The sequence below is a fragment of the Oncorhynchus gorbuscha genome, linkage group LG03, assembly GCF_021184085.1.
Source record: "Oncorhynchus gorbuscha isolate QuinsamMale2020 ecotype Even-year linkage group LG03, OgorEven_v1.0, whole genome shotgun sequence".
Lineage (NCBI taxonomy): Eukaryota > Metazoa > Chordata > Actinopteri > Salmoniformes > Salmonidae > Oncorhynchus > Oncorhynchus gorbuscha.
This window is the reverse complement of record NC_060175.1, coordinates 62,606,794-62,621,494: the sequence shown is the minus strand read 5'-3', so window position 1 is coordinate 62,621,494 and position 14,701 is coordinate 62,606,794. Positions and strand designations below refer to the sequence as shown.

The 14,701-nt window shown below is 40.8% G+C and overlaps 1 protein-coding gene across 3 annotated transcripts in view; it reads left to right on the top strand.

Moving 5' to 3' along the window:
- Positions 1-10,032, top strand: part of LOC124031678 (metabotropic glutamate receptor 7-like) — a 151,346-nt gene extending 141,314 nt beyond the window's left edge. For 2 of the 3 annotated variants that reach the window (XM_046343226.1, XM_046343224.1), the window contains 2 exons: positions 6,241-6,493; positions 9,368-10,032. In XM_046343226.1, coding sequence (XP_046199182.1) covers positions 6,241-6,493; positions 9,368-9,417 — 303 coding nt within the window. In that variant the 3' untranslated portion in view covers positions 9,418-10,032. The remainder of the gene's footprint in view (positions 1-6,240; positions 6,494-9,367) is intronic. The other variant, XM_046343225.1, reaches the window with a different exon arrangement.
- The last annotated feature ends 4,669 nt before the right edge of the window (positions 10,033-14,701 follow it).

The window sequence follows — 14,701 nt, the reverse complement described above, 5'->3', positions numbered from 1 at the left end:
TACCATCTACTGTATGCTGCCCTGTACCATCACTCATTCATATATCCTTATGTACATATTCTTTATCCCCTTATTGTTAGTTAGATTACTTGTTGGTTATCACTGCATTGTCAGAACTAGAAGCACAAGCATTTCGCTACACTCGCATTAACATCTGCTAACCATGTGTATGTGACAAATAAAATTAGATTAGATTTGATTTGATTCATTATAGGGTATTGTGTGTAGATTGATAAGTAAAAAAATGTAGAATAGGTCTGTAATGTAACAAAATGTGGAAAAAGTCAAGGGGTCTGAATACTTTCCGAATGCACTGTACATGTAAGGGATTGTGAATAATTCTGTAATAAACATGTGTACCTGTGTTTAATTAAAGCAAAGACGCAAATAACATTGGAAGATGTGGGTATTACTGTCATTGTCAGCTGTTTTTTAACAACAATGTAAAACATTCTGGAGTGATCAGGTTCCAGGTTTACCTATTTTATTTGAATGTTTCAAGAATGTCTAAGTAATCTCTGTGTATCATTCATTACATTTGACCAAGTGAAAACCACCTTTGTGAAGAACTGTGTTGACTCCTGACATCAAACATCACACAACCAAACTTCTCCCTAAAAGTATAGAAACTTCCACAAGATAACCACACCCGGAAAGGGAAACTCGTGTTAAACAAAACTTTTATACCTCAACACATGTCTTACAAACACTTAAAGTCTTGTAAGATGGCACTTGTGCTTATCTGAACTTCTTAAAGTCGAGCTGCCAAGTTAGATTTCACGGGGTTAAATATGTCTGGTAAGAAGCATTTCCTCCTTTAACTTTTAAGGGGGCGGAAAAATAGCATATTCTGCAGTTGCATCTCCCAATCCGCTTGTATTTCAGCAAATAACTTTATTTGACAAGAGTTAGACTTGACATCTTCTTTGTCAAGGCGCTCTGCCTTACTGAATTGATACTCTGGATGCCTACTGACTGTGTCTGCCTGGGATTCCACATCTGGAACCTCAAACAACATGCAACGCTCACCAAAGCTTTATACAATCAACAGAAGGAGAACTGCGGGAACCAGAGGCATTAAGTTAAGCCTCATCCTTATTTTAGTGGTTAGAGATTGAGAACGTCTTCTGAAAGGGGGGATATCTTTTTAACATGAAAGCACCAGGCCAAGAGGGTAACCTTAAAGGATATAATAAACTGAGTACATCTACACCAGCCCAGCCCAGGCATGGACATTTGCAGCAGGTGAGTGACATCCAATTACATAGTTTATGAGAAGCCCATTCATAAGCAGTTCGGGAGAAGCGGGTCCCCAGAGCAGCACGCAGACACACTTCTTCCTGAACTGGCTACGCTGAGCCAGGCTGGGAAAGTAGGCCACCCAAAACAACAAGAGACTTGCAGGTAGATGAGAGGAGAATGCAAATCCCTTAGATCCATTATTGAAGGCTTTCTCCACCAGGGCAGGAGAGCGTCCTAATTGTCACTTTTCTGAATGGTGTCTTTATCGCTGTGTGCATTTATAATCCACATTATATACTAGACAAAATTGCCTGTGCTGTAAGTACCTCCCTAGTGGATATAATTATCTAAAAACCTTTCATCAGTTTTTTGTCTGGGTAGATAGAAGACGGGTTGGTGGTTTGGTTTCCTGTTATCTGGATGTTGGCATTTGACGATGCTCGTGATTGAGATGGTAAAACTCAGGCTCAATCATTTGATTCCTGAATCTCAATAATCGCTTCTGCAGCTATAAATAGAGAGTTGCCAAGCAGTTGTGAAATTTAATTCATGTATTTATTTATGTTAAAGCAACGGGAATTCATTATAAATGCTCTGTGACAAGCTAAACATTCATGTGGTGGCTGAGAGGGAATGCGAATTTGGGTCAAGCTCCCACTGAAGCACTCTGAAAAACCCTGTCTGTGCAGCTAGGACAGCTAATGACCAAAATTGTGTTAACGTGTGTGCGTGACTGTGTGTGTGTGCGTGCGTGCATGTATGTGCGTGTGTGCTTGTTTGTGCATGTGCATGCATGGGTCTGTATGTGTATGACTCTTACACTTCTTGCGGGCTACTGTACAGTAGAAAAATCTAGTCTCTTACATAGTCAATAAATCTATTTTGGTATGGTCAGCATTGCAGTAGATAATCTCATTACAAGATTATTTTAGCAGTGTTTTAGTAGCTTTGACCAAACTATGTGGTGGTGATGGTGGTGGTCTTGCTATGGATGCCAAACATGGAAGCATAGCGAGGGGTGGAGATCGTCTGGTGATGAGATATTATAAAAACAATCACACGCGCTCTAAATTGACAGCAATCCAGAATTCCATTCTCTTCTGTTTACAATGGTGCGGAAAGGCACACGCTGAGAAGAGCTTGATATGAGCATCATGGTATTCATATGGTTATTAATGCATGTTGAGCCAGATCTCTCGCTCAGATGTTTCTCCGCAGAGAGATGGAGAGAATGAGGGTGGAGAGAGGGAAAGGGTGAGAGAGAAAGGGGAAAGATCGAGAGGGAGAGAGTGCGCAAAGGAGAGAGGAGAGAGAGATAAACAGTGTGAACGAGGGAGAGAGAGCAAGAGGAGAGGCAATACTAGAAGCTATTGGCATGTCGATGATATTGGTATTTGAATGAGTTGCGGAGATCAGATGGCATGACTGGCATGTAAATGTCTCTCTGTAGATTGTGTGCAAGGCATTACTATGGCTGGTGCTATTTACTGTGGAAAACACTATGCAAATGGTGACATTTTCTCTCCAACCGATTCAGAGTTGTTCTACCATGCAGACCTTTACAACTGTACAAGAGTGGCATTTCACTCTTTCAAGTGTCATAGCTCAGTTTTGAGTAGCTTTTGGTGGGCTTCAAACACAGAGATACGCCCTCTAATGTGTTTCAGCCTAATCTAAGACTCTTGAAGGACCTTGTGTGGGTCTCTGAACTACATGGCTGATTGAAGGATGATTGCCTTTTAAGAATAGGGTTACATAATTCAGAACAAACCCATGATATAGCCCAGAGTGTTTAAAAATGTAAGTATAAATGGTGTTACGTAATTAATAAAAAAAGGGATAAAAGCACCTAGTGGTCTTTCTACAATTCTGATAAATATGAGCAATGTGATGATTTTGCGAAATAATCCTAAACCGCCCACTACAGTACATGTCTTTGGTCTTTGAATGTTGCTTGAAAACAGCAAGCCTAATATGTGTTTATGTAGCTTAATCTCCTTAAAGGGGCAGTGCAGTCAAAAGCATGTTTTTTCTGTGTTTTATATATCAACTCAGCAAAAAAAGAAACGTCCCTTTTTCAGTATCCTGTCGTTCAAAGATAATTAGTAAAAATCCACATAACATCACAGATCTTCATTGTAAAGGCTTTAAACACTGTTTCCCATGCTTGTTCAATGAACCATAAACAATTAATGAACATGCACCTGTGGAACAGTCGTTAAGACACTAACAGCTTACAGACGGTAGGCAATTAAGGTCACAGTTATGAAAACTTAGGACACTGAAGAGGCTTTTCTACTGACTCTGAAAAACACCAAAAGAAAGATGCCCATGGTCCCTGCTCATCTGTCTGAACGTGCCTTAGGCATGCTGCAAGGAGGCATGAAGACTGCAGATGTGGCCAGGGCAATAAATTGCAATGTCCATACTGTGAGATGCCTAAGACAGCGCTATAGGGAGACAGGATGGACAGCCAATCATCCTCGCAGTGGCAGAAATTGTGTAACATCACCTGCACAGGATCGGTACATCCGAACACCACACCTGCGTGACAGGTACAGGATGGCAACAACAAATGCCCGAGTTACACCAGGAACACACAATCCCTCCATCAGTGCTCAGACTGTCCGCAATAGGCTGAGAGAGGCTGGACTGAGGGCTTGTAGGCCTGTTGTAAGGCAGGTCCTCACCAGACATCACCGGCAGCAACGTCGCCTATGGGCACAAACCCACCATCGCTGGACCAGACAGGCCTGGCAAAAAGTGCTCTTCACTGACGAGTTGCGGGTTTTTTCTCACTGGGGGTGATGGTCGGATTCACGTTTATCGTCGAAGGAATGAGCGTTACACCGAGGCCTGTACTCTGGAGCGGGATCAATTTGGAGGTGGAGCGTCCGTCATGGTCTGGGGCGGTGTGTCACAGCATCATCGGACTGAGCTTGTTGTCATTGCAGGAAATCTCAACGCTCTGCGTTTACAGGGAAGACAACCTCCTCCCTCATGTGGTACCCTTCCAGCATGACAAATCCACCAGCCATACTGCTCGTTATGTGCGTGATTTCCTGCAAGACAGGAATGTCAGTGTTCTGCCATGGCCAGCAAAGAGCCTTGATCTCAATCCCATTGAGCAGGTCTGGGACCGGTTCGATCAAAGCGTGAGGGCTAGGGCCATTCCTCCCTTAGAAATGTCCAGGAACTTGCAGGTGCCTTGGTGGAAGAGTGGGGTAACATCTCACAGCAAGAACTGGCAGATGTGGTGCAGTCTATGAGGAGGAGATGCACTGCAGTACATAATGCAGCTGCTGGCCACACTGACTGTTAGTTTTGATTTTGACCCCCCTTTGTTCAGGGACACATTATTCCATTTATGTTAGTCACATGTCTGTGGAACCTTTTCAGTTTATGTCTCAGTTGTTTAATCTCTTTAATATATTTACACATGTTAAGTTAGCTGAAAATAAACGCAGTTTACAGTGAGAGGACGTTTCTTTTTTGCTAAGCTTATTTCCACACTGAGGTTGGATTAATACTGTGAAATATCAGGTTGTTTTCCATGGGTGGGGTTTTGGACTGCCTGGCGACATAACCAGGGAGCATAAGTTAATAGACCAATAACAAATAGTGTTTGCCTCCTCCCTGCCAATAACAGCTAGTTTTCAGGTTGCATATCTCTCCCAGTAGGTGCCTCCAATTATGCCCCTCATTCAGACCACTCCCAGACAGTCCAAAATTATTGTATGAGAAATAGCTTTTTGCTAAGAAGCTATTTTTGTTTCTTTGTGACAATTTTTATTGAAAACAATCACATTAAATCACATTACTTAATTGTTACCTAGAAGGTATTGGATATTGAGATAAAAATAGCTGCATTGGACCTTTAAATGTACAGTTAAATACATCAGTCAGACCTAGGCCAGTCCAATGACTAATCTGAAGGTGCTAGATGGAGTTAAATTAGCTCTTATGTTCAATGGTCTCCAAAGAGTAAGGTGAAGGAAGGAAGTCGTATAAGAGCATATAGCACCCACCATTTTGAACGAAAAAGCTCAAAATACATCAGCTATCGCAGTGTATTTGTATTTGTATTTATTATGGATCCCCATTAGCTGCTGCCAAAGCAGTAGCTACTCTTCCTGGGGTCCAACAAAATTAAGGCAGTTTATGACATTTTAAAAACATTACAATACATTCACAGATTTCACAACACACTCCACCACTACCACATTCCTACTGTACTAAATCCATGTGTATGTATAGTGCGTATGTTATCGTGTGTGTGTGTGTGCTGCAGTGGAGAGGCAATGAGTGCCAATTCATGCCAATTAAGACACAGCCAACTGCTCAGTTACTGCTGCTACATACACTATGGATAGTAAGTGCCTCATAAATACTACAGGAGTACGAATGGTCGGAGAACAAGTGGTATCTTTTCCCCTACAGCATCAGAACGCAAACATAGAACCACCAATGGAGAAATTAACAATAAGTAAATGTGTGGTGCTTTTTGCTGTACTCTAGTTAAGGCCAATTTTTCAGCAGTGGATATCCATTTATTTTTTACCTTTAATTAACTAGGCAAGTCAGTTAAGAACAAATTCTTATTTTCAATGAGGGCCGAGGAACAGTGGGTTAACTGCCTGTTCGGGGTAGAACAACAGAGTTATAGCTTGTCAGCTCGGGGGTTTGAACTTGCAACCTTCCAGTTACTAGTCCAATGGTCTAACCACTTGGCTATCCTGCCGCCCCATCCATCAAGACAACCTACAGGCATCTCTGTGGTATGACTATTGCCTCTCTCCCTCATCCATACATCAAGACCAACCTGTAGATAGGGCTGGGTGAGTGCTTGATAAGGTTTATGGGGAGTTTTACTGTGTGAGAATATATTCTAACTAGTGTGGCTTCTCTCTCTCTCTCTCTCTCTCTCTCTCTCTCTCTCTCTCTCTCTCTCTCTCTCTCTCTCTCTCTCTCTCTCTTTCCCCCTCCCCTCCTCCACAGCTGTACATCCAGACGACTACCCTCACCATCTCTATGAACCTCAGTGCCTCTGTAGCTCTCGGGATGCTCTACATGCCCAAGGTATACGTCATCATCTTCCACCCAGAGCTTAACGTGCAGAAGAGGAAGAGGAGCTTCAAGGCTGTGGTCACTGCCGCCACCATGTCCTCCCGTCTCTCTGTGAAGCCCAGCGAGAGGCCCAACGGAGAGGCCAAATCTGAGCTGTGTGAAAACCCACACACTGACCCCATGAGTGAGTCATGGCAATGAACTTATTCTTTAACAACAACATTTGGCTGCATAGTATCTCCAGTAGTTTAAGTAGCAGCGCAATTGAATGATTTATATTCCTAGTTGCTGTTTACATGTATCTCCATGGTTTGTGACATCCCATGACACATACCGAGAGGAGTGAGATCCCTGCTCACCATGAGTCAGTCACATAGAATTAGATAATATGCAATCAGACAGAGATAAATTCATCCAAAAGTTCAGGAAGTGCACACGGGAGCATGCTATTCCATTCGTATTTCACTGCTTAACCAATACGAGGGCCTTTCCTGTAGACTGACATTAATAGGCCCTTTGCTTTAGTGTAGCTGGTAGCTAAGAGCACAGGAGGTCTGTGTTAAAGACTAGTAATGAGGAACGATTATCTATAACACCCGTTGTGTGTCGTTGACACCACTGTTTGTGTGGTGAAGTGAGCTTGATGATGTGAATTATGATAATATCATAATGTTGAAATGCAAAGACCAACATGACTGGTGGGGATTAAGATATTGATATTACACCTGTGATGGGAAGGATTAATGTATCTCTAATTTACACTGAGTATACAATAATATTGATTTGCACTTCTGTTTGCCCTCAGAACAGTCTACATTCGTCAAATTGGCTGGATGTCCTTTGGGTGGTGGACCAATCTTCATACACACTTCATACACACTGTTGAGCGTGAAAAACCCAGCAGCGTTGCAGTTATTGACACACTCAAACCAGTGCTCCTGGCACCTACTACCATACCTCATTCAAAGGCATTTAAAACTTTTGTCTTTCCCATTCACTCGCTGAATGGCATACATACACAATCCATGTCTCAATTGTCTCAAGGCTTAAAAATCCTTATTTAACTGGTCTACACAGATTTAAGACATCAATCATGACATCAATCATGGAAAGACCAGGTGTTCCTGGTAACCAGGTGTATATTGCCCCTATATGTGCTACATGCTTGTCTTATTTTTCTAGACTAAATCAAGAAATGATTGACAGGCCATGGTAATAACACAGTTCCCGTTGGCCCTATATCTCTACCAATCACATGGCACACACCAATGCTTATTCCCTCCTGATTCCGGGAATCCTTCAATTCTTCCAGGAATTTTGCAACCTTACACACCACACATGTTATCCACAGGTGTGCCCCTCTCTCAATTACAGCTCTAATATGACAGCTTTCCATGGAAATTCCTCCAATTGCCCTGTGATGGTCATTGTCATCTGTGTAATGAGCTGGAGTGTGTGTGTATGTGTGTAATTGTGTGAGTGTGAGTGAGAGAGAGAGAGAGAGAGAGAGCCTGCGTCAGGAGAGTAACATCGTCTCCTTGCCAGTGACACATGTGGCTCATGGAGCGAACACACTGTGTAGGGGGCCGACAGCTGTCGTTGCAGTGCATCCCAAGCAGGGTGTTGGCACTATCCGAGAGGCACTCCCAAATGTACACTGTGTCATCTGCTATGTGCATCTCTCACCTTCTTTCTCCCCTACACACACTTCTTATCGCCTCCCCTCATCTCTCTCCTCCCATCTCCCTCTTATTTTAGCAGCAGTGGAAATTAAATGTATTAATGTCAAATGTATGCGCATGACCGCCCCAAAACTTGAACTGCAGCTCCCTGGCCCCTGGAGACTGTCCGTCAGCCCCTGTAACCGTCACAGCGCCAAATAGTGCCTTTCAGGAGGGATCATCTCTGACTGATCTGACTCATAATGATTTAGAGTTATTAAGTAAGAGCATTAGTAGCTTTGATGATTCTACAGTCCATCACTATCGATATGAGTCTTAATATCTCTATGATTATCCCTTGCAGAGAAGTGAGTATTTGCCCTGTAATTTTGAGATATTGGAGATGTATCTTCACTGTGCCCATAGTGATTATTGGCAGTGCGAATGAATTTAAGATTTTTACATCAATTTTGGTATGATGACCAATCAATACCACGAAAAGGGAATTATCACCCAACCGAGACCGAGAAGAGAGAGGCTGAGAGACATGGATAAATAATCAGGAGTTTCCAGTGAGCTGAATACACTGCACTATATTTTGGAAGGTCAAAGAGATATGTAAATATCTACATACAGTATATCACACACATTCATTGTATGAATGCGTGCCACACACTCACACACAATTTTTTATACCAACCGCACACACATACAGCTAAGCCTGCTTATGGCCTAACTGCAAAAATATATTGTATATTTACACATGTTTTATTCATCATAGTCAATGACCAGGACTACAAAATAATACTGTCAGGAGGTGGTAAGACTCTAATTGCACATCCCATGGGAGTTCACCATGGCAACATTTACAGCATTAAGAAGAGGAGATTACAAAGCTACAGTATGTCTCTGCTTTAAGAAGCGCAATGTGCATCGAACTTCTCCGCTAGGCATGAGCGATAACACTGCATGGGTGGAGTCAAGCACAGTACACAACAGTACCTACCTTGATTCTCGGCAACAGTCTGGCCCGTTTCCATGGCAATATAGAGACTGGGATCACATCACGTTTATAGCGTTTGTTAGGTGACCACTTGCGTGGTGTTTGTGTATGTGTTTTTTATTTGCTGGTTAGTATCTGAAAATAGAAACCAGTTTGACTCAGTCGTGTTGCTGAAGTGATACAATGCACTAAAACAGGCAGCTATTGTGCAATGATTGTGAACACTGTATGTTCACTTGCATGAATGTATGATAGAGTTGGAGGGTATTTATATATTATGCATGTGAATATCTTATTTTATGTATGTCTGTGTATGTTTGTGCATTGCTTATTGTACTGTAATTTGTTGTGCTGTTGGATGCCATTATCATCTTTGACCTACCTCGCTTCTCAGGTCAAGCTACGAAGAAAACATATGTGAGTTACAACAACCTCAGGATCTGATGGGTTCCCGGGGAGTTCTCCATGTCCTTACTCTGTGATGATGACCAAGACGAGGGATCACAGGAAGAGAATACCGGGACAGGGACACTACCTACCTATGCACTCCATGACTGTGGTTGGTGTCAACCTTCATTATTTGTGTCTTCTGAAGAGGAAGATGGCAGGGGATAGGGAAAACGGAGGGATGGAGATATTTTACATCAGGAGTGAATGAATGATGAAGATACAAACACAGCTGTAAGATGGTAACTGGGCCCTGGTCCGTTCTGTTCTAGAACCAGACCCTGGAACCTCTCTGTAGGGTTTTCCATTAACAGTGAGTGAACAACCTCTGTGATACAGGTGTCACTGAAAAAAATATGTCTGAACAGTTTATTTCAACAGTTATCAAATTATTTTTTGTAATATCCATTAAAGTCATATTCTCTTGCAGTGCTCATGGTTTGTTTTTAAGTGAGGTTTCGTCTTAGTTCCTTGTGCCTGATCTTTCATTTTTTCTGACATAACATTATGTTGAATTTTACATTACATTACATTACATTACATTAAGTCATTTAGCAGACGCTCTTATCCAGAGCGACTTACAAATTGGTGCATTCACCTTATGACATCCAGTGGAACAGCCACTTTACAATAGTGCATCTAAATATTTTAGGGGGGGGTGAGAAGGATTACTTTATCCTATCCTAAGTATTCCTTAAAGAGGTGGGGTTTCAGGTGTCTCCGGAAGGTGGTGATTGACTCCGCTGTCCTGGCGTCGTGAGGGAGTTTGTTCCACCATTGGGGAGCCAGAGCAGCGAACAGTTTTGACTGGGCTGAGCGGGAACTGTACTTCCTCAGTGGTAGGGAGGCGAGCAGGCCAGAGGTGGATGAACGCAGTGCCCTTATTTGGGTGATTGAATAACTTTAATTAGCAAGCTCCGTCACATGTATTTTGTTTTATGAAATCAACTCAAATCAGCTATTTTAACACAAATAACTATGTCAGAGTGACGGGCAATGTATGTATATTTTCTTGTAAATATCGGAGAGTATTTTCGTGTTTGGATGACAACAAAAAAATATATCCAGTCTATGTTTGATTGGCTTTGGATGGTAAGGAAAAAGCAGCACAAAGTGTTCACATTGCATGTGCCAATGTTTGTCTTTTCTATTTGATGTAAAACAAAAAAAGATCAATTCATTCTTAAAATGACTATGATGTTAACCAACATTCTGCAGTTTATTAATTTCTTTTAAAGAAATTACCTGATTCACAAGAGAATATGGCTTTAATCTGTTATTAAAATGGACCCCTCTGCATCTGCAAGCATGTTTGATTTATATAGTTTTGTACAGAGTACATTGTGTTTAATTATCAATGGTGTTGGGCAAAAAACATGAATAAGCAAGTATGCTGTGATGTTGTCTGTCCAATTATCAACATGTAATAAAATAATTTTAATATCTTTTATACAATCAAACAATGATTATTCAATCATTATTTGTGTGTGTGCACATGTGAGTACGTGTGTGTTTGTGTTCGTCAATATTTGCTTGGTTCTGTTTAGATGGGACCATCCTCGTTGGGCAGAACGTGTTGCACCTGTCACCTCGATTGTCAGACGTTAGATTTACACGTGCTGGTACAGGTGATATTTAAGCGCTCTTATTTAGCTGTCATTGTAAGATTATTTCGAAGATAAATACACAACGCAGAGGACTAAAGGTCAAGAGAGGACTAACGGTCAACAGGGAATTATCAATGGAAATAGTTATTTTCGGTTCAACATCTGTTTAGAACCTGTGTGGGAATGTCAGTCCTGGACTCATAGCTACGTGTGCCACGTTTTCATTAGTCTGAATTGTCTATACTTAGATCCTGAGGCAGGATACTTCTATTTGGCCATTTGCCCAATTTTACTGCAAGGACCTTTAATTGGTCAACCACAGGCTATGGTAGGGGGTTATAAATTACACCCTGTTGCTTTGTTCTGTGGGGAAAACTGAGGACAGGGAAGAATGAATGTCTACTTTTCAGTATAACATCTATGATTTGTCCTTTTTGAGTTAACTTTTTATGGCTGCAGGGGCTGTATTGAGTAGCTTGGATGAAAAGGTGCCCATTGTAAACGGCCCGCTCCTCAGTCTTAGTTGATAATATATGCATATTATTATTAGTATTGGATAGGAAACACTCTGTTTGAAATATGTCTGTGAGTATAACATAACTCATATTGCAGGCAAAAACCTGAGAAATTCCACTTCCTGTTTGTATTCTTTCTGGGGGTGGCAGATTTTCAACCAAGCTCTCATTGAAATTACAGCGAGATATGGATGAGTTGTCACTTCCTACGCCTTCCACTAGATGTCAGCAGTCAATAGAACTTTGTCTGATGACTATAATAGGAAGGGGGGTTGAATGAGACAGGAAATAGTCACCAGTGCCACGAGTTGACCATTCTTTCACCATGCGCGTTCACAGGGGAAGGACCTGCGTTCCACCGGTCATCTGAAGTAATTCTAATTCTCCGGTTGGAATGTTATTCAAGATATATGTAAACAACATTCTAAAGACATTTACATTACATTTAAGTCATTTGGCAGACGCTCTTATCCAGAGCGACTTACAAATTGACTGATTCAGTACATCGTTTGACATGTTTCTACTGACTGTTAAGGAACTTTTGGACATTTCGTCACGTTATAGTGGACGCGCTTTGTGACTTTGGAATTGTTTACCAAGCGCGCTAACCAAAGTAGCTAATTGGACATAAATAACGGACATTTTAGAACAAATCAAGCATTTATTGTGGACCTGGGATTCCCAGGACTGCATTCTGATGAAATTCATCAAAGGTAACGAAAAATGTATCATGTATTTTCTGTTTGTAGTGCTTTCGCTGAAAAGCCTATTTGAAATCGGACACTTGGTGGGATTAACAACAAGATTAATAATATAAGACACATGCATGTTTTAGGAATTGTAATTATGAGATTTCTGTGGGTTGAATTTGGTGCCCTGTATTTTCACTGGTAGTTGTCATATCGATCCAGTTACCGGGATTGCAGCCATAACAAGTTAACCTATGTTTTTCCCCCTGATTTGCCTTGGGGTCTGTGTTATTGAAGAATAACATCAACTGCTAACACTCTAAATGTGTTATTACTGCACTTTCAACCATATAAAAGCACAACAATGTTCAAATGGGATTACAATGTCAGATATTTTGTATTTATTCAACAACTTGATGTGTTATCACTGTGCTTCATCTACATTAATAGCATAACCAAATTACCTGGATTGTTGTTGCAATTACATTAACTTCTTGCATTGAGCCATCCCAGATCCGGTATCGTGACTACAGCCTCAAGCTCATTACCATAACGCAACGTTAACTATTCATGAAAATCGCAAATGAAATGAAATTAATCTATTTGCTCTCAAGCTTAGCCTTTTGTTAACAACACTGTCATCTCAGATTTTCTAAATATGCTTCTCAACCATTGTAAAACAAGCATTTGTGTAACAGTATTGATTGCTAGCGTAGCATTTAGTGTAGCATTTAGCGTTAGCATTCAGCAGGCAACATTTTCACAAAAAAACAGAAAAGGATTCAAATAAAATCATTTACCTTTGAAGAACTTCAGATGTTTTCAATGAGGAGACTCTCAGTTAGATAGCAAATGTTCCGTTTTTACAAAAAATATTATTTGTGTTGACAAATTGGTCCGTTTTCTGCATCACGTTTAGCTACGAAAAAAACCTGTATCCAGGATTGTGTAAATCTATCCGCAAGCTCATTAGCATAACACAACGTTAACTATTCATGAAAATCGCAAATGAAATTAAATGAATCTATTTGCTCTCAAGCTTAGCCTTTTGTTAACAACACTGTCATCTCAGATTTTCAAAATATGCTTTTGAACCATAGCTAAACAAGCATTTGTGTAACAGTATTGCTAGCCTAGCATAGGATTATGCCTCTCTTTCACCATGCAACATTTTCCACAAAAACCAGAAAAGCATTCAAATAAAATCATTTACCTTTGAAGAACTTCGGATGTTTTCAATGGGGAGACTCTAAGATAGCAAATGTTCAGTTTTTCCTGAAAGATTATTTGTTTAGGACAAATCGCTCCGTTTTCTGCGTCACGTTTAGCTACGAAAAAAAAACCTGTATCCAGGATTGTGTAAATCTATCCGCAAGCTCATTAGCATAACACAACGTTAACTATTCATGAAAATCGCAAATGAAATGAAATGAATCTATTTGCTCTCACGCTTAGCCTTTTGTTAACAACACTGTCATCTCAGATTTTCAAAATATGCTTTTGAACCATAGCTAAACAAGCATTTGATAGCCTAGCATAGTATTATGAAACAAACAGTATTGATAGCCGAGCATAGTATTATGCCTCTTTCACCATGCAACATTTTCCACAAAAAACAGAAAATAATTCAAATAAAATAATTTACCTTTGAAGAACTTCAGATGTTTTCAATGAGGAGACTCTGTTAGATAGCAAATGTTCCGTTTTTACAAAAAGTAGTATTTGTGTCGACTAATCGCTCCGTTTTGTTCATCACGTTTGGGTAAGGAAAAAAAAAAGAAGTAATTAAAACGCAAATGTTTTTCCAAATTAACTCCATAATATTGACAGAAACATGGCAAACCGTTGTTTAGAATCAATCCTCAAGGTGTTTTTCACATATTTGTCGACGATAAAATCCATCGTGGCAGTTTACTTTATCTTCTGAAGAAATGGAACGCGCATGGACCTACAGATTAAGCAAATATTTTGACACAGGACACCGGGCGGGACACCAGGTAAATGTAGTCTCTTATGGTCAATCTTCCAATGATATGCCTACAAACAGGTCACAATGCTGCAGACAATGGGGGGAAACGACAGAGAGCGCAGGCTCATTCCTGGCGCATTCACAGCCATATAAGGAGACATTGGAACACAGCGCCTTCAGAATCTGGGGCATTTCCTGTATGAAACTTCATCTTGGTTTCGCCTGTAGCATTAGTTCTGGGGCACTCACAGATAATATCTTTGCAGTTTTGGAAACGTCAGAGACTTGTCTTTCCAATGCTGTCAATTCCATGCATAGTCGAGGATCTTTTCATGACAAAATATCTTGTTTAAAACGGGAACGTCTTTTTCCAAGAATTAAAAGACCGCCACCTATCTCGAAGAGGTTAAAAGTGCAAGTGATCAATGCTGTTCGAAGTTCTCCACAGACCTGCAACATTTGGACGCTATCTTGAACATGCACGTTTTCTAGGATTACATA